This window comes from Vigna umbellata, chromosome 8, assembly GCF_029865625.1.
Source record: "Vigna umbellata cultivar VRB3 chromosome 8, Vumbellata_1.0, whole genome shotgun sequence".
Classification (NCBI taxonomy): Eukaryota; Viridiplantae; Streptophyta; class Magnoliopsida; order Fabales; family Fabaceae; genus Vigna; species Vigna umbellata.
In genome coordinates, this window is record NC_142172.1 from 38,128,088 (window position 1) to 38,152,442 (window position 24,355).

Below are 24,355 nucleotides of genomic sequence, written 5' to 3' on the forward strand. Positions count from 1 at the left end.
TGTAAGCATGTTACATGTTTCCTTATGAATTAAAAATTTGGAAGGTTAATAACAATCAATCTTTAATATGTGTGGACCTTGTTAAGTTTTTAGAGTGTTCTTCCCTCCACCACCATGGCACACTCCTCAAATTGTTTTATTTCTAAAACTATCTTTAGGTTAAAGATTAAAACTTGTTTACCTTTACCATGAATTTTTAATTTATTTCAGAAACCCTTATTTTACCTCATTTATATTTCTTGAACGCAGCAGCTGCATCCCAACTCCCATGTCAACTCAATCTTCTTCTACCTAATTGTACCTAATTTGACAGATCCATTAATCACCATGTTATCGATTGAGTATCTGAAAAAATATTGTAGTATTTTTTTTATATCATTGGATATCCACACACACACACACACACACATATATATATATATATATATATATATATATATATATTTTATATTTTTTAATTTAAAAAAATAAAATATAAACTTAGATTAGATTAAAAAAACTTAAGTACAATTCAAATAAAATTATATGAAATATTAGTGCAAATAAATTTAACTTTTTTAGAAATTAAATTTAAATGAATTCCAACAAAATATAAATTCTAAAAATTTAATCTCTTACAAAATAAATTCAATTTTATAGGTCTAAATAAAAAATGTAGAATTATGTGAACACATGTTTTAAATTATTCTTAAATAATTAATAGGTTTTTATTATTAATTTTATTTTCATCATTCAAATTTAAAAGATTAATTAACTAAAATTCAATAATAATTATTAGGTATAATCGAATACATGATAGTTTTATGTACTTCATCAACAAAAGATAATTAAAAATCTATATCTAACGTGGATACAACTAGGGATGGCAACGGATCGGGTCGGGCACGGATAGTGCCTACCCGCAACCCGACCCGACAAAAAAAAATCCACCCGCTACCCGACCCGCTACCCGCACGGATATCCGCTTAAAAAATATCCGCGGATATTTTAAAACCCGCGGATATCCGTGGATACCCGTGGATATTCCATAAATATTTAAAAAAATATATTTTTATAAAATATTATAATAAAATTTAAATAAAATTACAAAAAATATATAAAATATAATATATATTAAATTAAATATAAATTAAAATTTAATTTTAATTATATTTAACTTTATAAAATATAAATCAATGTTAATTTTAATTAAATTTAACTTAATAAAATATAAATTAAATTTTTATTTTTATTTTTTGCGGGTAGCGGATATCCGTGGATACGGATAGTATAATACCCGCACCCGACCCGTTTATAAGCGGGTATTAAAAAACCCGCTACCCGCAACCCGCGGATAGTAAATATCCGCGGGTACCAACTATCCGTCGCGGATTTTATCCGCGGATATCCGCGGGCGCGGATTTTTTTGCCATCCCTAGATACAACTAGGTAGAAGAAAATTGAGTTGACATAGGGGTAGAGGTGCAGCTGTGCGTTCAGGGAATATGAAAATATAAAATTAAGGTTTGGAAAATAAATTAAAAATTCATGGTAAAAGTAAAAAGTTTTAACCTTAACCTAAGAATAATTTTGAAAATAAAAGAATTTGAGAAGGTGCAGGAAGCATGTCGTGATGGTGGAGGGAACAACACTCAAGCTTGTATTGTGATATAAAGAAACATCAAAGGCCCAAAAATGATGTGGTAGTTATTTGTAACAATGGTATGTGAATAATGTTGCATCTTGTTTGATTTCTCTTCATTTTTTTTTCTTTTTCAATTTTTATTTGAATCATTTTCTTTCTTTTTCATGCGCAAGACTTATTTTTTTTGTTAACTATGTGTTGAAAGGACTATATGCCAATGTTATGTCAACCTTTAGGATTAAGGTGATTTTTTTTCAAGATATTTCGAAGGAAGATTTTTGTTTTAATTTTAAAACTCAAAATGAATATGATGATAATTTTTGTTTTTATGACAAAGAGAGATGTCCACATATCACCTCAAATTATGATTGTTTTATTTTTCAAACGTCTTAATTCACAAGAAAAGTAAAATTTAGTTGCGATAAGTTATCTCTTATTTTACCTTTTTTATTTTATTTCATTATTTATTTATTTTTATGTTGTTTAGAGACTTGAATATTGTCCCATGATGATTCTTTGTGGATAAAAAGACTATATAATGTAAAGTGATGGAGAAAAGATTTATTTTAGCAATTTCATGCAAATCAAATAAATGTTTCAAAAATGAACATCTTTATTTTATTCTATTTTTTCGATTAACTAATTTGACCAAATAATGTTTATTTTGTCTCATTTATTAATTTTTACATTTTTGTTCATTTTTTTCATATAAATATTATATGGACAATATAACAAAAAAACATGAAAAACAATGAATTCATTAAAATATGACATTTTTTTGTTTTATTTTTATTTTATTTTTTTAAACATCATGTGGAGAAACTTATGTTTTGATCTATAGACTCTTTACATGCTAATTCTATGGTAGCTCTAAATGATATCATGGGTTCTATAGCTGAAGTTAACCTTCACAATAACTAAGTAAATTCGAGATTAACATAACCATTGTTCTACACTATTTAAGGTTCACTCATACTCAAATATAGGACCCTAATATCAAAATGAATGCACTAGCCTAACATATGTAGTGTGTGAAGGGAGGAACCTAAGACTACACCAAATTGCACCTACAAAATAACTAGGAAAGTCTCATGCAAATATATATAACACATCATCTATCTTGGGGTTCAATATCCAACAATTATTCAAAAATAAAATAAAATACATATGCATCTATTCCAAATATCAAAAGAGACAAAAATATACATACACAGAAAGAAAGGGGAAAGAAAAAATACAAAGAAATACCACAAAAATTTTCACACCAAATTAAATGGCTTGACTTTTTTTCTTTTTTTGGAGTTACCATCTGTGGCAATTAAGATCACGACGAAATGACGAACCATAAAAATAATGAGTTTAAAAAGTGATTTTATAGTCGTCGTCATAATTTATTCAAGAAAAATCTTCAAAAAATAATAAAATAAAACATAGTCTACAAAAATTAGTTTTGGGTCCGGGATTAGGTTACACATAGGAAAGATATTAGCATTCTACTGCTTGTACCTGAAGACAATACCTTTAATCAAATATATAAAGTTGATATGGTTTTCAAAATATTTAATTTCCTCTGAAAATAACTCTAAAGAAATAAAATTAGTTTTTGTTTTTTTTGTCCGACAAGGATTAATCTTGCTCTCAGGATTAGGTAGTTCTTTATGAAAAAACTAATGGAAACATGACAAAATGTATCTCCATTTACGATGGAAAACCAGGAATCACATAGTTCTCAATAAAATCCGTTAAAAATGTTAGTGTTTTTAGTTTCTGAAGATGTTTTACTTTTTTTCTAATTTTCACAGAGTTAAAAAAAATAAAAATATTAAGTATTAGGATGATGAAAAGATCACAGCATTACTCTTACCTTTAATATATAAAAAATATATTTTTTTAATTTTATAATAATAATAATTATTTTATTAAGAAAATGTGAGTACGTGGAGTGAATATTGAGGTGCAACAAAACAATGAGGATAAAGTTTACGGATAAGCTCGATAATACAAAAGTAAGACAATAGGTGTACAAAATAAGAAATTGAGCTATGTCTAAAACACATTGCTCTCAAACGGGTGATTACAGTGGAAGAAGAGTAAATATGTGTGTAAGTACAACAGAAAAGACCAGAAATATAATAGGAAGATAAGTTTTATAATAGATTATTGATTATATGTTAAAAAGAGTTCTATATTTATTTCATTTATTATATTAACATTATTTCTTAAAAAATATTAAAGTCTATCACAACAAATTATAGAAGAAAGAATGTTAGTTTTACGGGTGTCATGGATTAAAATCTCCAAAATCCAATTTACATTAGATCTTAATTTATACAAATTGGATTTAAAATTCAAATATATTTTAATTAAATAAAATTTAATTGAATTTTCCAATATAATTTACATACTTTTATAAATAAGATTTAAATTTATATTTAAATTTATATTTAAATTAGTTTGATCTAGGCTCCATACGGTGAGATTCGACTTAACTTAACGTGGGTGAATCTGCACTTTAAACTCTTCATATATGAAAATATATTTAATTTCTATACATATAAATGCATTAGCCAAACATGAATTAAGTTGAGAATGTATAAAAATAAACATGTTTTACGCCTATAACATTGGTTTATAGGAAGAAAAAGACAAATGATATAATAATTTTTTTAGATAAGATAGAGCTAAATTATTTTTGTTTCCGGAGGAGAAGTAAATGAAAATGAAAATGAAAATGAAAATGGAAGTCTGTAAGAGGATATTGAGAAAAAGGAAGTAGAATGAAATGAATTACGTTGAAGAATAAGAATAAGAAAACAAAATTGAGGCGAGGTATATATAGCGTGAGGAATCAGAAGGCACTCTACTACTATAACGGGGATATGCTCGATTCGAGGGTGACGAGGGATCGCAGATCTGAATCTCATATTCCCAAAACCCTCATTCTTCTTCTTCTTCTTCATCTTCTCTGATCTCATTCCCAACAATTCCAAACCCTAACTGCATCACGCTCTTCCCAACATGTTGACCAAATTCGAGACGAAGAGTAACAGAGTGAAGGGATTGAGTTTCCACCCAAAGCGCCCATGGATCCTGGCCAGTCTCCACAGCGGCGTTATCCAGCTTTGGGACTACCGCATGGGAACCCTAATCGACAAGTTCGATGAACACGACGGCCCCGTCCGCGGTGTCCATTTCCACCACTCCCAGCCCCTCTTTGTCTCCGGAGGTAACTGTAACTAACTCTCTCAGATCTGCGCATTTCCCCTCAGATCCCTACCTCGCTAACCCTAATCTCGCAGGTGACGATTACAAGATCAAGGTCTGGAACTACAAGCTTCACAGGTGCCTCTTCACTCTCCTCGGACACCTTGATTACATCCGCACCGTCCAGTTCCACCACGAGAACCCATGGATTGTCAGCGCCAGCGACGACCAAACCATCCGCATCTGGAACTGGCAGTCGCGCACATGCATCTCCGTTTTGACCGGTCACAATCACTACGTCATGTGTGCCTTGTTCCATCCCAAAGAAGATCTCGTTGTGTCTGCCTCTCTCGACCAGACCGTTCGCGTCTGGGATATCAGTTCTCTCAAGAGGAAGACCGCGTCCCCCGCGGACGATATCCTTCGCCTAAGCCAGATGAACACCGATCTCTTCGGCGGCGTTGATGCCGTTGTTAAGTATGTTTTGGAAGGCCATGACCGCGGCGTTAATTGGGCCTCCTTCCATCCCAATCTGCCTCTCATTGTGTCAGCTGCCGATGACCGCCAAGTCAAACTTTGGAGGATGAATGGTAAATTACTGTTTTTCACGTGTCTGGCTTTCCAGTTTCATGGTTTAAACTGTGCTCAAATTACTGGATTCTTGTATAGGATTAGATGGTGGATGCTATTCGGATTATTGTGTTTGGTTGAGTGAGTGGAAGTGATTTAGGGATTGTTTGATTCTTTTCTCTCATTTTGGTTTTAAAATCTGATTACCGGAATAATTCTGCGATACGCAGTAATCAAATTCTCAATCAGAGTCTATAAAGTATTTAAATTTGTTTCTGAAACAAGCGTTCTTGAGACCAGAACACAAACATTTGGGAGATGTTTTCTCATTTTCTTCTTTCATCATCTTAGTCAACACTCTGCTACGTCTTGCTACCACCATCAGTTTATTGAACAACCTTATTTTTGTTGTGTTTTTGAAGCTAAGCTCGTTTTTAAAAGTAGGAATCAGCCTCGCTCTTGTATATAAGAATTTATGTTTGAATTTTGTCCGTGATGTGGAATCTCCATTTTTTGTTCCTATCTGTGCTTGATTTTTGCTGAAAAATGAAAACTACCGAACAACGTATTTTAACTACAAAAATATCATTGAACATCCATAAACCACCATCTTGAGTTCTGCACTGATTACCAAACACATCAGTAGTTGTTGAGGTGAAAACTAAAACCCGTTTGTTTTCTGTTTTCAAAACCTGTTTTTTGTTTGTTTGTTTTTATTCCCTGAGTACATTTCAATGTATTTGTTCTACGAGCACATTTCTATTTGTTAAATGTAGCAGATTTTGGATGAGAAATTGATTGTTGATAGTGTGGAATTGTTTAAGAAAAAGGTTTTTAAAAAAAAGAAAAAGTTGAGTAGAGAATCAAAGAGGCACTAAATCTTATGATGTATACCCTGTTTCGTCGAATCTTAATCATTGTGGGATATAGCGTAGAATATATACTTGAATCTTAAACTTTGTGGGATGTAGTGTAGAATATACCTCTAGTGTTTTGGTTGGTATTTTTTATGTTATTAAAGATTTATATCTGTATTTTCAGACACCAAGGCATGGGAGGTGGACACCTTGAGAGGGCACATGAATAATGTTTCATGTGTTATGTTCCATGCCAAACAGGATATCATTGTGTCAAACTCTGAAGATAAAAGTATTCGGATATGGGATGCAACAAAGAGAACTGGAATTCAAACATTTCGCAGAGAGCATGACAGGTTTTGGATTCTTGCGGCCCATCCTGAAATGAATCTGTTAGCAGCTGGTCATGACAGTGGCATGATTGTTTTTAAGCTGGAGAGAGAAAGGCCTGCTTTTATAGTTAGTGCTGATTCATTGTTCTACACCAAAGATCGGTTCTTGTGTTTCTATGAGTTCTCAACACAAAGAGAAGTACAAGTACTTCCGTTTCGAAGGCCGGGCACTTTAAGCTTGAATCAATGCCCAAAAACTCTTTCCTATAGCCCATCTGAAAATGCTTTTCTTCTGTGTTCAGAGGTAGATGGTGGATCTTATGAGTTGTATTGTATATCAAAGGACAGTTATGGTAGGGGTGATGTGCAAGATGCAAAAAGAGGTCATGGAGCTTCAGCAGTCTTTGTTGCCCGTAATCGGTTTGCTGTGCTTGATAAGAGCAGCAATCAAGTCCTTATAAAAAATTTGAAGAATGAGATTGTGAAAAAGAGTGTCCTTCCAATTGCCACTGATGCTATATTTTATGCTGGAACAGGCAACTTGCTATGTAGGGCAGAGGATAGGGTTGTTATATTTGACCTTCAGCAAAGAATTGTTCTTGGTGAACTGCAGACTCCTTTTATTAAATATGTTGTCTGGTCTGATGACATGGAACATGTTGCTTTGCTCAGCAAACATGCCATTATAATTGCTAGCAAGAAACTTGTGCACCAATGCACTCTACATGAGACAATCCGTGTAAAAAGTGGAGCCTGGGATGAAAATGGTGTTTTCATTTATACAACACTAAATCATGTAAAATACTGCCTTCCCAATGGGGATAGTGGGATAATAAAGACACTGGATATTCCAATTTATATCACAAAGGTCTCTGGAAACACAATCTTTTGCTTGGATAGGGATGGAAAGAACAGAACAATAATTATTGATGCAACTGAGTATATTTTTAAGCTTTCCCTCTTGAAGAAAAGATACGATCATGTTATGAACATGATAAGGAACTCACAGCTTTGTGGGCAGGCTATGATTGCTTATCTACAGCAGAAAGGCTTTCCTGAGGTTGCACTGCATTTTGTGAAAGATGAGAAAATTCGGTTCAATTTGGCTTTAGAGAGTGGGAACATTCAAATTGCAGTTGCATCAGCTACAGCAATTGATGAGAAAGATCACTGGTACCGATTGGGGGTTGAGGCTCTTCGCCAGGGCAATGCTGGTATTGTAGAGTATGCATACCAGAGAACAAAAAATTTTGAGAGATTGTCTTTCCTGTATCTTGTCACAGGTAACCTGGAGAAACTATCGAAGATGTTGAAAATTGCTGAAGTCAAGAATGATGTTATGGGCCAGTTTCACAATGCCCTATATATGGGTGATGTTCGAGAACGTGTCAAGATATTGGAGAATGTGGGCCATTTGCCTCTTGCTTACATCACTGCCTCAGTCCACGGGCTGCATGATGTTGCAGAGCGTCTTGCTGCTGAACTGGGAGATAATGTTCCATCATTGCCTGCAGGGAAAGTTTCTTCTCTCTTGATGCCTCCATCACCTGTCATGTGTGGAAGTGATTGGCCTCTTCTTAGGGTCATGCGAGGCATGTTTGATGGTGTTTTGGACAATACAAGTCGGGGAGTTGCTGATGAGGACGAGTATGAGGCTGCTGATGCAGATTGGGGTGAGGAGCTTGACATAGTTGATGCAGATGGCTTACAAAATGGAGATGTTGCTGCGATTTTGGAGGATGGAGAAGTAGCTGAAGAAAATGACGAAGAGGGTGGATGGGACCTGGAGGATTTAGGTCTGGGCCCTGAAGCCGAAACTCCCAAAGCTTCTATCAGTACACAATCTTCTGTTTTTGTGACCCCAACACCTGGCATGCCTGTAAGTCATATTTGGATTCAGAAGTCATCTCTTGCAGCTGATCACGCAGCTGCTGGAAATTTTGATACTGCAATGAGGTTACTGAATCGACAACTTGGAATAACGAATTTTGCCCCCTTGAAATCCATGTTTCTTGATCTTCATTCTGGCAGTCATTCCTATCTGCGGGCATTTTCTTCTGCTCCAGTCATATCGCTTGCAGTTGAAAGAGGCTGGACCGAGTCAGCTAGTGCAAACGTGAGAGGGCCACCAGCACTTCCTTTTAAGTTGTCTCAATTGGATGAAAAACTTAAAGCTGGTTATAAATTAACTACTGCTGGAAAATTCAGTGATGCTCTTCGGACATTTGTTAATATTCTTCATACAATTCCTTTGATTGTTGTTGAGTCAAGGAGGGAAGTGGATGATGTGAAGGAACTAATTATCATAGTGAAAGAGTATGTTTTGGCTCTGCAGATGGAACTGAGGAGGAGGGAAGTTAAGGACAATATAGCACGGCAGCAGGAGCTTGCGGCATATTTCACACACTGCAATCTTCAGACACCTCACCTTAGGTTAGCTTTGCAGAATGCAATGACTGTCTGCTTCAAGGCAAAGAACCTTGCTACCGCTGCTAACTTTGCACGGAGGCTACTCGAAACAAATCCTACCATTGAAAACCAAGCCAAGGCAGCAAGGCAAGTGGTAGCAGCTGCTGAAAAAAACATGACTGATGCTACCCAATTGAACTATGATTTCCGCAACCCATTTGTAATTTGTGGTGCAACCTACGTGCCAATCTATAGGGGACAGAAGGATGTGTCTTGCCCATATTGTACTTCTCGTTTCGTGCCAACTCAGGAGGGGCAACTGTGTAATGTTTGTGATCTGGCCGTGATTGGGGCAGATGCTTCTGGCTTGCTTTGTTCACCTTCCCAGATACGCTGATTGAGTCACTGGATCAGGTCCAACGTTAAATTTTGTTTCGGGTCAGTTTTCAGCACTAGATGAATCCTTATTAATTAGTCAATATGTTCTTGGCACTATGATATAAGCACGAGTTAGTCATGAGGAATTACATTTTCACCATGGTTGCCCTTCTCATTTCTTGAAAATGATTTTCAATGTAATAAATCCATTTCGTATCCGAGGGGTGTTAGTTTTTCATACATAAGAATGTGAAAGGTTGTACTTAGATCAAACGAAGGTTATAGGCTGTGCAAGAGTTAAATTGGCGCGGTTTTATTTGAGAAAGTACATAGTATGTCTGTGTAGTTATGTGACACATGATTGTTTATTTGATTTGGTCCTTGCAATTTACCTGCAGGTTGATTAAGTTCTAGGTGCTCTCAATGACCGCGTCCAGAATTATCATTAAGAATTCTTAAAGTATCGCATGAGGAATACTATCATCTCCTTTTGTTTTTATTACATTTTTCTTATCGGTGAGGCACACGAGGGCTAATAGAGTGTCTTTGTTAGCATTTTTTACTCCTAGCAATGTTATTCACCCGTAGGTACCGGGTAGATATATCTAGGGCATGTTTGATTTGGGGTTTAGATAAAGTCCAACTGACTATTATATCTAAATTGAAGTTATTTTTAAAATAACTTCTATTTTGCACATTCGAAATATAAATATGGATATGAAGTTTCAAAAGTTAAACTTGGACAGAGTAGCACCTTATAGTTGTACTACTAGCATACAGAACAGTTAACCCACCTTTGTATTGTCAATAAATTCCAACTCTATTGTTGATGGCCAAAGGTACGCGATTGAGATTGTTTTTGAACTGCACTAGCTTTTGCTACACCGGTTGGATATTTTCATATAAGGATTTTCTGTTGTCCAAGGAGAAGTGGTGTCCATGAACAAATTATACGAAACTGGATATTTGATCATCAAGCACTATATTTGTGTTTTTTATGGGCAGAAGTTGACATTGCCTTTAAATGATTTTTTAATTAAATGAATTTGATGTTTGTAAATTAAAGAAGTTAAGTGCTAACTAATTTTAGAAAATGTCTTATTTTTATTTAATTCAAAAAATGTTGCACTTTTTTCTTAATTTTTTTTTAAAGTTTTGTAAAGAAAGCAATTATTTGATGTTTTCTGTTTCGACTATTTTTTATAAATTTGTTGAATAAGAATGTAAATACGAAACAACGCATTTGTAATTAATGGCAAGCAGAAAATGTTTAATACATCAAATAGTGCAGAAAATGTTACAAAATAAACTAATTATATGAATGATTTTTTTTTTTTGTATTTTATCAACAGTTCTTTTGTGAACCTTTATCTTGAATAAAACTTATTTTTTTTGAAATGTTTGCATCCATGTAAATATAATTATCTTGAAACTAATTTTCAGAAAATCTATCTAAATAAAATTAATTATCAATATTCGTTACATATAAAATAATCATTAAAATGATTTAATTTTTACCCTTGTATCATATACGTCTTTTTAAAAAACTAATTATGACATTTCTTGTTTTAATTTTTATTAATATTTATCTTTTAGGCATTTCACTATTTCTGATATGTCATTATAAAGTATGTTGACCAAATTAGTTAAAAAATTTTAGTGCAACTTAGAGTATTTTGTTTAAAATTTAGGTTTTAAGAGATATCCTAATTAATATATGTTAATGAAATATAATAAGAGTTTTAAATTTAAGAGTTTGGTACATAACACTTAGTTTTGAAAATAAAATAGTAAATTATTATTAAATTAATTTTTGGATTATAAAAACAATCTTATAAATCCCAGCATTAAAAGAAAAATTACATATATTTTTAAAAATATTAAAATAAATATACATAATATAATTCAAACAAAGTAAAATTAGATTTAAAAAAATTACTTTAAGATCCCTTAAATTGCAGAACAATTTGATTGATGAAATTAGAAAAAAAAATCAATTTAAAAAATCAATTTAATTCTTGTAGTAATTTAGTATGTAAAAGAAAGAGAAGTTAACAAATAGTCAGTACGAGAGTGCTTCTGGAAAAAAGAATCACTAATATGAGAAAGAAATCCTAAGTATATTGCAAGAAGATTTATCACTAAAAAATACATTGAAAGAATTTATCAATCTCTATACATTGAATTTCAAGCATTCGATTACACTCATTTTTTCGCTCAAGGCCTTCTTTACTTTTTCTCACCAGAATGACTTAGAAACATTGGCATCAAATGTTGTTCAGATGAGATGAGAGTCCTTTCAGAAGCTCAAGCAAGTAATGGCTGGCAGAAGTGAACCTCAGCCTATTTCTCCCCGCCATTCTGAATACTAATAAGGAAATAAACATATGCAGAAGTGAATTCTTTAAATAAATAAATCAGCCCAATTTGTAATAGAATGTAAAAACATGTACTAGAATCCTCAAACCACATAGTTGAATAAAAAGATGAATAATTACACCTGGAAGTGGGAGATAATGGATGATGTTCTTTAAAGACAATGCATGAAACCATAACCAAATCATGTCTCACTTTATGCAAGTTTCAGTCAATTAATAACTTGTTTGATTAGTTTAGATACTAATTTAAATAAGATAAAAGTATTTAATAAAAAAATTTGAAGTATCAATCCACAACACAGGGTAGCTTCCACCATTGTGACAAACAGGAAATACCCTCCCCAACGTCATCTTTTTCATTTGAAATCCAAACTTAAAGTGGCCATAGGGGACCTTTTACAATGTTATAACTTAAAACTATCAATTGAATTTACAAGAACCAAAACCTACATTTGAGTTACTGCTTGATACAGACTTCTATTCTATAATATCCTTAGCTACCAGTGAAATTATGGTACATGCTTCTATCAAGCATATTCTAGTCTATGTACATTGGTTCAGATTGAGGACAAAATTTGAAGAAACTCAATACTGTTGGCTACCAAGCAGCAATTATCTTAGGAAGAATCCTTCAAGAGCTTTCAAGCTTTCCACATGCTAATAACCTTTTCAGCCTCTCTTTCAAAGCAGTGTGAAGAGCAGGACAAGAAATCAAGACATCAAGTGACCGAATGACACCTTTGCGCACAAGCAACTGAAAAGCCGATGACACACCTTTAACCAAGACACTCTTCCTTTCTACATCATAACTGTCCACAAGATGCAATAAGAACTCAAGAAGAGCATGAGTAATGTCAACATACTTTGGAATAGAATGCACCATGAGCAGAACCGCAGGCTCAATGTTCATAATGGTATCCACCCTTTCATCGAAAAAGAGCCAGTCATAAAACAAAGCCAGTTTCACATTAGCCACAACATCGTTCCTCCTACAAGAGGTCAAAAGCCAACCAATAAGCGCCCACCTAGGAACGATATCAGACTGAATGATCTCATTTGGAGGGTGGTGCGCACAGCATATGAACCTCACAATATCAATTATAACAAACTCTTTATCAGGCTCATTCAAAAACTTCTTCGCAAACCAAACCTGATGCCTCTTCTGATGCCCCAACTTTATGCTTGTAAGCAAAAACCTCAATTGGGTCTCCATGTCAGGATTGATCCGCAGCAGAGAATACCTGCTGGAAGTCCTGGTGGAGTAAATCTGAGCAACATCCTTAAACTGAAACCCCACAACATTAAACACACACGGATTAAACACAATGTCTTTCAACATAGCCCTAAACTCGGGAACATGAACCAAATCCTGCAACAAGCGAATAAAATCCCTCCCAATTTTCAAACACAAGTGAAACTCCTCTCTCATTATCTTCACGCACAGATGAATCTCCAACCGCTTCAAAGTCTCCAACTTTTCAACGCTACCACCCCTACAATGATCCGTCAAAACCCTAAGAAACGTGTACAACGCGAACGACAAAACGTGGGGCGAGTCTTCTAATAAGCGGCCCCAGTGTTCCAGAAAGAGGGTGACCAACTTGGAGCAGAGCCACAAGTTTCCATCGCTGCAATCGGCGCCGACAATTTGGCGCAAAAGGGAGACCAAAACGGCGTCGTAGCCGATACCCAAAACGCACACCGTTTGATCAGTGAGCCAGAGTAGCTGCGTTTTGACGGATGCGAGGAGTTTGGGGTAGAGGTGGTTGACGAGGCTGAGGAGGAGGGTGACGAAGGTGGCGTAGCCGTCGGTGACGATGGCGTGCAAGTGTTTGATGTGGGTTTTGGCGAATTGGGGTTCCGTTAAAACGCCGTGAAGGATGGCACGGTTGAGGAGGGTGTATTGGTCGGGGCTTGGAATGGCTAAGGAGAAAGGGGGTCTCAGAGATGTTATCTGAGACTCAAAAGCTTCCCTCAGCGACGTTTCTAATGCGTTTTCTGCTTCCAAAGGTGGAGTCAGTGTTATCTTCAACGCCGCCATTGAAGCACGGAGGAGAGACACACCTCATTTGAATTTTAACCACGGTATAAATTTAAGGCTTAAATATATCTTCTTTTACTAAATTTCCGTATACTTATTTATAAAATAAATTACGTAATTTTTAAGGTAATAACTTTAGCACAATCCATAGTTGATTCCCTTTTTCCAGAATCCATTTTAAACCTTCTCACAACTAAATCCGTTCCTTCAAATAGTAAAACAAACAGAGCCTTAAACGTAAGCTTTCAATAAAGTCAGACATTCTATCTCACTCACTTTGTTAGTTTATGGTTTAATTGCTTTTTTTTTCTCCAGTTTATCGGTAGTGTGTCAAGTTCATCAATCTTTTTAAAAAAGTTTTGATTACTTCTAAATTTGGTTTAAAAGTGTCAATTTCGTTTAAATATGGTAAAATTTACATCAATTAAATCTCTTCCGTTAAATAAAACGTTAACTTTTTCTTTCTCTCTTCTTTGCTTTTCTGTGCAATGCAGTCTTTTGTCAGTGTTTGTATCCATTGTCCTTTGCACAATTTATAATCATTTTTAATGATGGATGTTTTATTTTATGATTTAAATGTTATAGCTCGATTTATAATCAATTTTAATGGTGGATGTTTTATTTTATGATTTAAATGTTATCGCGCATTAGCGAAAAGTTACTTTTTATTATCTAATAAAAAAATTATAATGCATGATAAGCACATATTCTTAAAAGAATGTGAAAATTTGTAATAATTATTTTTGTTTCGGTGGATATTTTTGGGACCGAGAGACTAACCTGCTGACGTGTCTGGGCCGCTCGCTCGCTTCCAAACTCCTGCTATTGGCCGATCGGTGTTGGCACAAACCGATCGGTCTCCTTCTTGACGAGGGGATGTACCTGCAAAAGGTACTCCGACGCCCAAGTTAGGCGTGTGATTTGAAGAGCCTCGGCTCTTGTTTGAATATTTAATGAATGATTATCCCTATTGAATATTTGAGAGTAGCGTAGAGTAAATAATGCGTAAGTGGAACGTACCTGGCTTTTGGCCCTGGCTTTGTATTTATAATTTACCTCATGGATCTTGCTGATATAAGCCCAATAAAATATAAACAGAATAAGATATAAACAGATTACCTGAATATCCGGTTGGTTGTTTGTAACCACTCGGTTAATATTTTATACTATACAATTTTAAAATATATTTTGAAGGTAGTTTATTCAGTCAACATTGTAAAATTTGTTTTCACAATTATTTAAAATTAAACTCAGGATATAATTTAATTCACACTAGCCTTAAAAGATCTTTTGAATAAACTATTATTTTTCATCTTAAATTAATTTATATCAATTTTAAAAATATTAAGTTTAAAAATTTATGCATAAAGTAATTTAATTTTACAAAATATATTTGTACCCGTTTTTAGGTAGAATTTTGCAAAATATTTGTACGCGAATTTTATGTAGTTTTCAAGTTTATTAATTTTGTAATTAGTGCAAATGTTGTAATTCGTTTTCTCTTTGTCATATTTTTAGAAAGAATTCGTGTTAGTAGAAAGAATTTTTAGAAAGAATTCGTGAAGGAGCTAGTTTAAATGGAATTTTTTTTGCTGGTTTGAAGGTAGCATAGGATCTTGTCTAACCAAAATATATGTTCTTTTGTTTAACACCCAGTTTCAAAAGAATATGAAATTAATAAAAATATTATAATAAAGTTAAATACAAATAGAATTTGTAAAACCTCAGTAGTATTTTAATAAATTTAATAAATAAAAATAAAACATAGACGAAAAGAGAAAAAACGAGAGCTTATGAAAAAAAAAGTTAATTAATTATGATTGTTTATTAATCAACACAAATATTATTATTTATTAATATTTTTGTTTCAATTTTTGTAAATGTTGACGGAAAAAAATTTCAAAAACATTAATTATGATTGTTTTACATTTAAATAATTGTATGTATTAGTAATTGAAATATTTCATCCGAATAAAAATATTCTAATTTGAATTTATTTATCCAAATAAATAATGAAAAATAAAATAATTTAAACTAATATCAATTTAAATTTACTATATTTAAATATATCCTTTGAAAAATCTCTATATCAAAGCAAGGTAAAATTAAACAAAATACTATAATATTTATAAATTTTAGGTATATCTAAATTTTTTATATTTTTTTTATGACGTATTTGTTATCAGATTTAATAATAAAGTATATAAAACTATAATTTATTATAAAAATAATTATTAATATAATTGATTGGTGTACCAACTAAAGGATAAGTAAAAACACATATGAGTATTGTGAACATAATCCAAAGACAAAAGCACATTAATATTACTGATAAAGACTAACGCGTTGCACAAAGGAGTAGAGGAGACAGAAAAAAAGTTAACATCGTTTCTATGTATTTAACAGAAGGGACTTGATTGAGGCAAATTTTACTAAGTTTGAACAAAATTGACACTTTTTAAAAGAGTGGACGAACTTTACACACTGCATCCAAACCAGGGACAAAGAAAGAAATTAAACCTAAAAATATTTTAGAATGTTAAAATAATTATTAAAAAATAAATGATATATTATTTTATTTATTTATCTCATAAAATGAAAATCTTTTCAAGATCTTGACAACAAAAATGCTCACTTTTTATTTAATTATAAATAAGATCTAACCGATAAATATTTAAAAGAATATATTTTATGGATTTCATGAGACAGAAGTTAATATTATAATTGTCTTGCATATAGTCTTACAAAAGATTATATTGTAAATGTATTTTTATAAAATAAAGTAATTGGTATATCTTATTTTGGACGGGCTAAATATAAACTAATTCAATTTAATCTCATAAAAAAGTTTCAAATTCAATCAATTCTTTTATTTTAAATAATCTATGACTTCTATACCTATATATAAAGAGATTAATTTTTTTATTTTTTTTTCAATTTTATTCTCTTAATTATTATTTTTTAAATTTAAATAATAATTCAAAATAAAAATTATTTTTTAATTTTATTATTTTAGTAACTACTTTTTATTTAAATAATTAGTCATTAGAAAAAATATATCCACTCTTTTATTGTAAAATTTAAAAAAACAATATTTTAGAAGTGATAATAATTTAAAAATAACGAAACTCTATTATTTTAATATTAAATAATTTATTTATAAATAATTTTGTTATGCAGAGATTATAATGATAAGTTTTAAAATAATAAAATTTGTTTATAAGAAAATTATTTATAAATAAATTATTTTATATTAAAATAATCAAGTTTTACAGGTATTACGTTAATTACTTTTCAAATTTAAATAATTACTTATAATAAAAAATTTATAATATTTTTTATTTTATCAACTAAAATTTACTTTATATATAACAATATTTTAAGTATATTTTTTTAATTTTATTTATTTATTATTTTTAAAATTTAAATGATTTTTAAATATTTACAACTGTGTAATCACACCTATATATATATATATATATATATATATATATATATATATATATATATATATATATTTATATAGAGCTTAAGATAAGAACTCATACAAAAATAATAATAATTAGAAGACTTAAAATATAGTAATTATGTTTACATAAAAATGAAAAGTCATTACATATTTTAATATTTAGAATAAGATATGAATATTATTAATTTACTGTAATTAATTGAAAAGTTATATTTGTTTTTACGATTTTGAAAAGATAATTGTCTCTTGATGATGTCTATTAGCAGCCTCGACAAGCCAAGAGAGTACGTGAACTTAGATGTTTTGTACTGTCCAAGGCTTTCTATATAAAGAAGTAAAGGATGTGAAGTTGTTGCATAATAAGTTGAATAGAAGAAACAGAAAGAAGAGAAAAGTAGAAAAGAAAATGGTTGCTTTCTCTGACAAGCAAGAGGCTTTGGTGACTGTCGCATGGGAAGCATTCAAGGCAGACATTCCTAAATACAGTGTTGTCTTCTACACCTCGTAAGTATTTTCCTTAAACAAACATATGTACAGTTTTTCATGCATGCATGCATCGTATGTGTGTGTGTTTGGTTTTGACGAAAACAAAATGAACAGAATACTGGAGAAAGCACCACCAGCAAAGAACTTGTTTTCCTTTCTAGCTAACGGAGTTGATCCCAGCAATCCTAAGCTCACCGGTCATGCTGAAAAGCTTTTTGGATTGGTAACTCTCAGCCAAAATCAAATTCATATTTTCTTTTTTTATACTTTTATCATATCATTATGATATTTTTGAAATTGTAGGTGCGTGATTCGGCTGCACAACTTAAAGCAAATGGAGCAGTCGTGGCTGATGCTGCACTTGGTGCTGTCCACTCTCAGAAAGCAGTCACCGATGCTCAGTTTCTGGTACCAATATTAATATTGTTTTATGGTCTTATTTAGAATAAATTAATGCATAATTTTCAAGTTTTTTTATCTGAATAATAATAATAAAAATGTGTTAATGAATTGCAGGTGGTAAAAGAAGCTTTCTTGAAAACATTGAAGGAAGCAGTCGGAGACAAATGGAGCGATGAGCTCAGCGGTGCTGTGGAAGTAGCCTACGATGAATTGGCAGCAGCTATCAAAAAGGCATATTAGGATTGCCATTATTTGTAATAAATAAATAAAAAGAACTTGTTATTAAACATGTTCCCCATATAAATGTTGCTTAAAAATAAGTAAATTATAAATTATATTCTATTTGGATAACTGGTCTTGATATATATATATATATATATATATATATATATTAAGCATTTGTATGGTAAGAAGCACAATTTACCTTTTTTTACCACAATTTTCCATTTTACTTCTCTATTTTCAGAGTAAAGCATCAGGTTCTGCTGCAGCTCCATCTGTTCAGGTATGTAATTACCCGCTCAATTGTGGAAGTTTTCTTTATTTTCTAGTTTTCTTTATCTGTATTAAATATGGTGAAATTATGTCAGCCTGTCAGCAGTGCTGTTACAACTGTATCAACATCTAATTCCAACCCAGCTTCTGATCCTCCAGTGCAGACTCAGTGAGTCTATCTTTGAGGAGGTCGATTTCTATACTAACCAGCCACATTTTTCTTTATTTAATTTTATCCAGTTTTGCAGGGCTGCGAACAACATCACATTTAGCATGGATGTCCCAACTACCAAGTATGGTTTTTGTCTCTACATTTTTCTTAAGATACTGTTAATAAATTCTACTGAATTTTTTAATTCCGGATGCCATAATTTACTCCCATAAAATAGTTAATGAGTGAATAACAATGAATTATGGTTTGGATCTTTAGTTCAATAAGAACAATTTGTCATGCTTTGAATTTTAATATTTAGTGTTATGGTTTGACTTTTCTCATGAGCTTTGCGATTGCTGCAACTGTTTTATAATCAAAGGAATTAGTTTGATACCTGAAGCAGTCTATTTTTTTATTCAAATAATTTCACTGAATCTTTAGGGGGTTCATTTGGTTATTGTAGTAATCATTTAAGTAAAATTTGATATTTGCTGATCCTAGTTATTATGTAATGTAAGATGTTTTGTCGCTGCTTTTATTGTAACCATGGTGTTATCTTTCTTTTTCTTTTGGCCTGTAAACATTGTTGGGATGAGTTGTTTCTTTCATTTACATTGTTCCCTTTCCTATCATCAAAAAGCCTTCTAAATATTGTCTCTTCGTCATTTTTTCAGTGTTTCTGCAGACACTTATGGTCAGGCTGCAACGAATTTAGTTGCTGGCAGTAATCTTGAGCAGACTATTCAAGAAATCATGGACATGGGCGGTGGCAATTGGGACAGAGACACTGTTAGTCTTGCTCTTCGGGTAGCTAATAATAACTCAGAGCGGGCGATTGATTACTTGTTATTGAATATCATTCTCGGTTATATTCGTTGTACCTGAACATCTGTAATAAACATCTTTTTAATTTTTATGTGTGAATAATTAGTTGTATGAATCATATTAATATGTTAACAATTTTATACAACAATATTCAATTTTAGTTCATATTAATTTATTGTTTGTTTTGTCAATAAAATCAATTTTATTACAATAAAAAAAAGTGATTTGTATACATTTTTGATGGTTTTTGAATCATGATGGATGTCCGTTAAAGGTTAAACGAATTTTTCACGTCTGTTCAAGCCTTCCTGTTTCTCTTCTTTTTCCTCTTACACAACAAACCACATACATCGATTTATAGAACACATATACAAAAAGAAGGAAGCTTTAACCACAAAATTGTACAAGTGAAGAATAAACGAAGAGAAAGAGAGAAAGATGGAGGGGTCAAGGCTCTGAGTGTGTGAAGAAGAGAGGAAAAGAGAAAGTGAGGGGGTGGGGACTCTCTATGTGAAGAAGAGATGAAGAGAGAAAGTGAGAGGATGTGGTTTTCGTGTAATTAGAGAAAGAGAAAAGTGAAGAGGTAGAGGCTCCAAGGATTTTAAAAAAGACAAATAAAATTAAATAGTAAAAATTAAAAAATTTTAACGGGAAAGAAAAAAATCTAAAGAGGCCTAGAAAGCAGTAGAAAGCAGTTGGGGGTGGTGGAAGGAATAATTATCTTAATTTTGTTTTTATACCTTATGTTAATTGGGTTAGAGGTCCAATTACCATTTTAACATTCACACCTTCTATATGTTTTAATGTCCTCGTGCTCTCGCTTTCTTTTGACGTCCCTGCCCCCAAAAATCCTCTCCCCTCTCATTTAACCACGTTCATTATTATTGGACAAAACTCTGAATTCTTGTAAGAGTAAAAACCGTCTGAAAAGCGAAAAATGACACGATTTTTCTTCCCACGCTCCATCTGCTTCTGCCCACGCGCAACATACCATTCCATTTTTTCTCACGTTTGAACCCATCAACACTCACGCTTTCCACCCTATACATGTCGAGAAGCTCCAAGAGGTATGCTCTGAACCTTAGATTTAGGCGTGAGTACAGGTAATTGTTGGAAACATGAAATTGCCTTGATGAACCTGCAATGTGTCTGCTGCGTTTTCGTTTTTCGTTACCGCGTCAATATATTCTATTGCTTCAATGTTATATTTCTTTACCTATGGTCAAATTAGCGCCGATTCCTTGCTCTCTGCCGGCGACGCCGATAGTGAGTGATTCTGGAATTAGTGAATCCAGTTTACCTCTCCTTCTTTTTATTTCGGTTTCAGTCCCAATGCCAGTGCGATTTGTGTTGTTGCTGTTTGGATTGCTCAGCATATATATGAGTGTTCTGTTTATAGCTTTCAAGCATTTGATTTGTTTCTATTTTTACTTTATTGTTTCGATGTCAGTGGTTCAATGTCCACCTTATTTGTTTGTTGGAGTATTTTCGATGATATATTGATTCCAGAAAATTGGAGATACTTATGGTGTTCATTTTTTAGTTTCAGTGGCCTTTAATTGTTGTGCGAGACATTTGTTATTTTTTAACAGCTTGTTTGGGTTGGGTCTTTATTTGGATGGAAAATTAAATGCGAGAATGAGGATTGAAGAAAATGTGGTCTCTGCTTGATTCCCATGGCTGTCCTCTTGATCCAATATTGAGAGGTTATCTTGGTTTTACTTTGTGGTTATCCTGGCATGGCTATGTGGCTGGGCTTTGGAGGTATTCCTTAAGCTGTTCTCTTTACATGTGAGTTGTTTTAATGCATGTAGAATGGTTCTCGGTGACATTTTAGTACCTACTGCATCCTTTTTATTTGTTTTATGGTATACTAGCTGTGTGGTTTTATTCCAAAAGATATTTGCATGATGTATTCAAATGTTAAGAAATCCATCACGATGTATTTTAGAAAAGAGAAATGACAACTCAAACCGATATTTTAATTATTAAAAGAGTTAATTTTTGTATCTATGAAAAAGAAAAGAGATTTAAAAGTAAAATAGTATATATAAAATGTGATCAGTAAAAATTTGTTCGTGTAAAAATAATCATACTCTTTAAAAAAATAAAGTGCCTGTGGGCCCGCTTGGTTTTTTAATTATGTGCACTTAAGTGTGCAAAATTTTCCTTAAATATGAAAATGAAAGTAGGCTATGCATGAAGTTATAAATAATGTATAATCTTTTAAAATTGTAATGATATAAAAGAGAGTTATAAATTATAAACTCAACACTACAAGGCATTGTACAGGTAACTTTTGACTTCTTTTTTGTTTAATAATTACCTTTACGTCAAAGCAGAAAGGAAAAATAAATTAAACATTTAAAAAATTCACATTTGAATTCCGTACTTACTTTGACTACTTTCAAAGTGAGATTTTGACGACATTTCTGAAAAGTTCACAGTCTCCTCCTCATAATTTGGATCGACAAGTTCCACATTCCACAACACAAGGCAAGAGAATTCAATTACAATCACAAATAAAAGCAAGTTTTCGTTTCTCTCACTCTCCAAACCATCTATATATAAACACTTATTGGAGTGAAATTATTGAACTGAACAACAGAAAACAAATACAGATAAAGAAATATGGGCGCTTTCACTGAGCAACAAGAGGAATTGGTTAATAGCTCATGGGAGGCATTCAAGGGAAACCTTTCTCAAAATAGTGTTACGTTCTTCAAATCGTAAGTTTTGACTCTTATTGTATGAATTGAATCCTTCATAGAATTTGTCAGTGTTGTTTTTCCTTTCATGTTTGTGAGTGAGTATGTCGGGTTTTGGTTTGATTAAATAAAAGGGTATTGGAGAAGGAACCAGGAGCAAAGGACTTGTTCTCATTTCTAGCCAATGGAGTAGATCCCAATAATCCTAAGATGGCTGCTCATGCTGAAAAGCTTTTTGGAACGGTAAACTCAGCCAACTAAACTTATAATTTTTTTACAAATCTAATAACATGTCTTTTATGCGTACTACTTTTCGTGCGACATATGATGTTTTTTGAATTGCAGGTGCGAGACGCAGCTGTTCAACTTAAAACAAAGGGAGAAGTGGTGGCCGAAGCCAAACTTGGTTCTGTCCATACTGAAAAAAAAGTCACAGATCCTCAATTTGCGGTACGTATGATGAATAATAAATCATAGATAAACGTTAATCATTTGCGAAAGTTTTATCCGAAAAATGAAGGAAAAACATAGAACTGATTATAATTGATTGGTACGTAGGTGATTAAAGAAGCACTGCTGAAAACAATAAAGGAAGCAGTTGGAGACAAATGGAATCAAGAACTGAACGATGCATGGGAACAAGCCTATAATGCTATGGCAGCAGCAATTAAGAAGGCAATGGCTTAGGATCTATTCATATGAAGTCTAATCAATAATCTTTGTTTCGCTCAAATTTTTTATTAATTTCTTCATATAAATGTCAGTTATATCAAGTAGAATATTTTGTATTTGGATAAACATTCTTCATTTTTTTTTTGCTCAGGCTTACGTCTGTGAATCACAAATCGATACTTGACTAACGAGTTCAAGTAATGTATACGTGTAATGAATTAGGTTTTTTGTTATTATTTAAGCATTCTCTTACACTTAAATTCTAATATTTAAGCAAGAATTTTCGAATAAGAAGAAAAGTTATTTTACATGTATTTGAAATATTAACAAAACAAAAATTTAAAAATCAAATGTAGATTTAAGTCTCCCTTAAGGATAGAAGAGATGTAACTTTATAAAGAAAAAAAGGTTTATAAATTTCTAAAACTTTTAGATTAAAGATAATGTTTAATTTTTTTTTATCGACAATTATTAATTGTTAATATTTTATTAGTGGATAAGTTGCATTTATAACTTTTTATTTTTATTTTTTCTAAATTATTTAAACCAATTTTATAACTTTTAAATGATTAAAGAAAAGTTGAATTCATAATATATCTGATCTTCTATTCTGTATGAATTTCCTAAAAGAAAATACTATCAGTTGTATCAAACGCTACAGTATACTAAATTGGTTTTATAAACATTCAAGAAATCACTCTGTAATTTTATATAATTTACGTACATTACTTTAGTTATAAGTTATCACTATTTTTTTTTTCTGACAGCTACATGTTGAGAAAAAAAAATCAAAAGAAAATCCTATAAGTCACCTTTCTAGAATAGGGTGAAGCCAACTTTAAAAATTGGATCTCAAAAATGAAAAGATTGCTTTAACCTTTCAAATTAAAGAAAAAAACGGTTTCAGTGTCTTCGATCGATTTACTAATTTGGAATTTTAAGTTATTTTTGAAAATTTATTCCTCAAACTTTCAAAAAGTACCTGCACAATACTGGTTAAATTTAAAGTTTCAAAGTTTTTTTAACATAAATATTAGACGGTAAGATTTCCATAAATTGTTTGGCAGTCTAATTGGACAAAGGACTCATGGAGCTGTTTGATGTTGTCGTAATCTGACTGCATACGGTGACTCTTAATTAAGGGCATATGACATATATGTCTACATATTTACAGTTTTCTATGTGGTGATATATATTTTGAAATGTTAGAGTAGCTAAAATAACATGAAATTATTTTAAAATTATATATATATATATATATATATATATATATATATATATATATATATATATATATATATATATATATTTGTTTGGATTCCACCTTTAAACAATATTTTAAATAAAATAT

At 32.0% G+C, this 24,355-nt stretch overlaps 5 protein-coding genes across 7 annotated transcripts; 4 read left to right on the top strand and 1 right to left on the bottom strand.

Moving 5' to 3' along the window:
* Positions 1-4,421: 4,421 nt before the first annotated feature.
* LOC124829848 (coatomer subunit alpha-1-like) lies at positions 4,422-10,212 on the top strand. Of its 2 annotated transcripts, XM_047303424.2 has the most exons (4): positions 4,424-4,850; positions 4,924-5,418; positions 6,440-9,434; positions 9,773-10,212. In XM_047303424.2, exons 1-3 carry the CDS (start codon positions 4,643-4,645, stop codon positions 9,391-9,393), a joined length of 3,657 nt encoding a protein of 1,218 aa, XP_047159380.2. In that variant the 5' UTR covers positions 4,424-4,642; the 3' UTR covers positions 9,394-9,434; positions 9,773-10,212. The 2 variants fall into 2 exon arrangements, with proteins under 2 accessions (XP_087952427.1, XP_047159380.2); XM_088096301.1 differs by lacking the exon at positions 9,773-10,212 and having other exon boundaries at positions 4,422-4,850; positions 6,440-9,771.
* Positions 10,213-12,068: 1,856 nt separating this feature from the next.
* Positions 12,069-13,840, bottom strand: LOC148194635 (uncharacterized). The gene has a single exon (XM_088096149.1). The coding sequence runs from the start codon at positions 13,791-13,793 to the stop codon at positions 12,384-12,386; it is 1,410 nt and encodes a 469-aa protein (XP_087952275.1). The 5' UTR covers positions 13,794-13,840; the 3' UTR covers positions 12,069-12,383.
* Positions 13,841-17,659: 3,819 nt separating this feature from the next.
* LOC124835334 (leghemoglobin-1-like) lies at positions 17,660-18,390 on the top strand. Its single transcript, XM_047310251.2, has 4 exons — positions 17,660-17,766; positions 17,863-17,971; positions 18,052-18,156; positions 18,265-18,390. Exons 1-4 carry the CDS (start codon positions 17,669-17,671, stop codon positions 18,388-18,390), a joined length of 438 nt encoding a protein of 145 aa, XP_047166207.2. The 5' UTR covers positions 17,660-17,668.
* Positions 18,391-18,553: 163 nt separating this feature from the next.
* Positions 18,554-19,684, top strand: LOC148194636 (ubiquitin receptor RAD23b-like). Its single transcript, XM_088097255.1, has 4 exons — positions 18,554-18,655; positions 18,741-18,814; positions 18,894-18,938; positions 19,474-19,684. Exons 1-4 carry the CDS (start codon positions 18,554-18,556, stop codon positions 19,682-19,684), a joined length of 432 nt encoding a protein of 143 aa, XP_087953381.1.
* An 842-nt stretch (positions 19,685-20,526) lies between these two features.
* Positions 20,527-23,207, top strand: LOC148194637 (leghemoglobin 4-like). Of its 2 annotated transcripts, none has more exons than XM_088096470.1 (5): positions 20,527-21,415; positions 22,072-22,353; positions 22,467-22,575; positions 22,678-22,782; positions 22,891-23,207. In XM_088096470.1, exons 2-5 carry the CDS (start codon positions 22,256-22,258, stop codon positions 23,017-23,019), a joined length of 441 nt encoding a protein of 146 aa, XP_087952596.1. In that variant the 5' UTR covers positions 20,527-21,415; positions 22,072-22,255; the 3' UTR covers positions 23,020-23,207. The 2 variants fall into 2 exon arrangements, with proteins under 2 accessions (XP_087952596.1, XP_087952595.1); XM_088096469.1 differs by having other exon boundaries at positions 20,527-21,388.
* Positions 23,208-24,355: the final 1,148 nt, after the last annotated feature.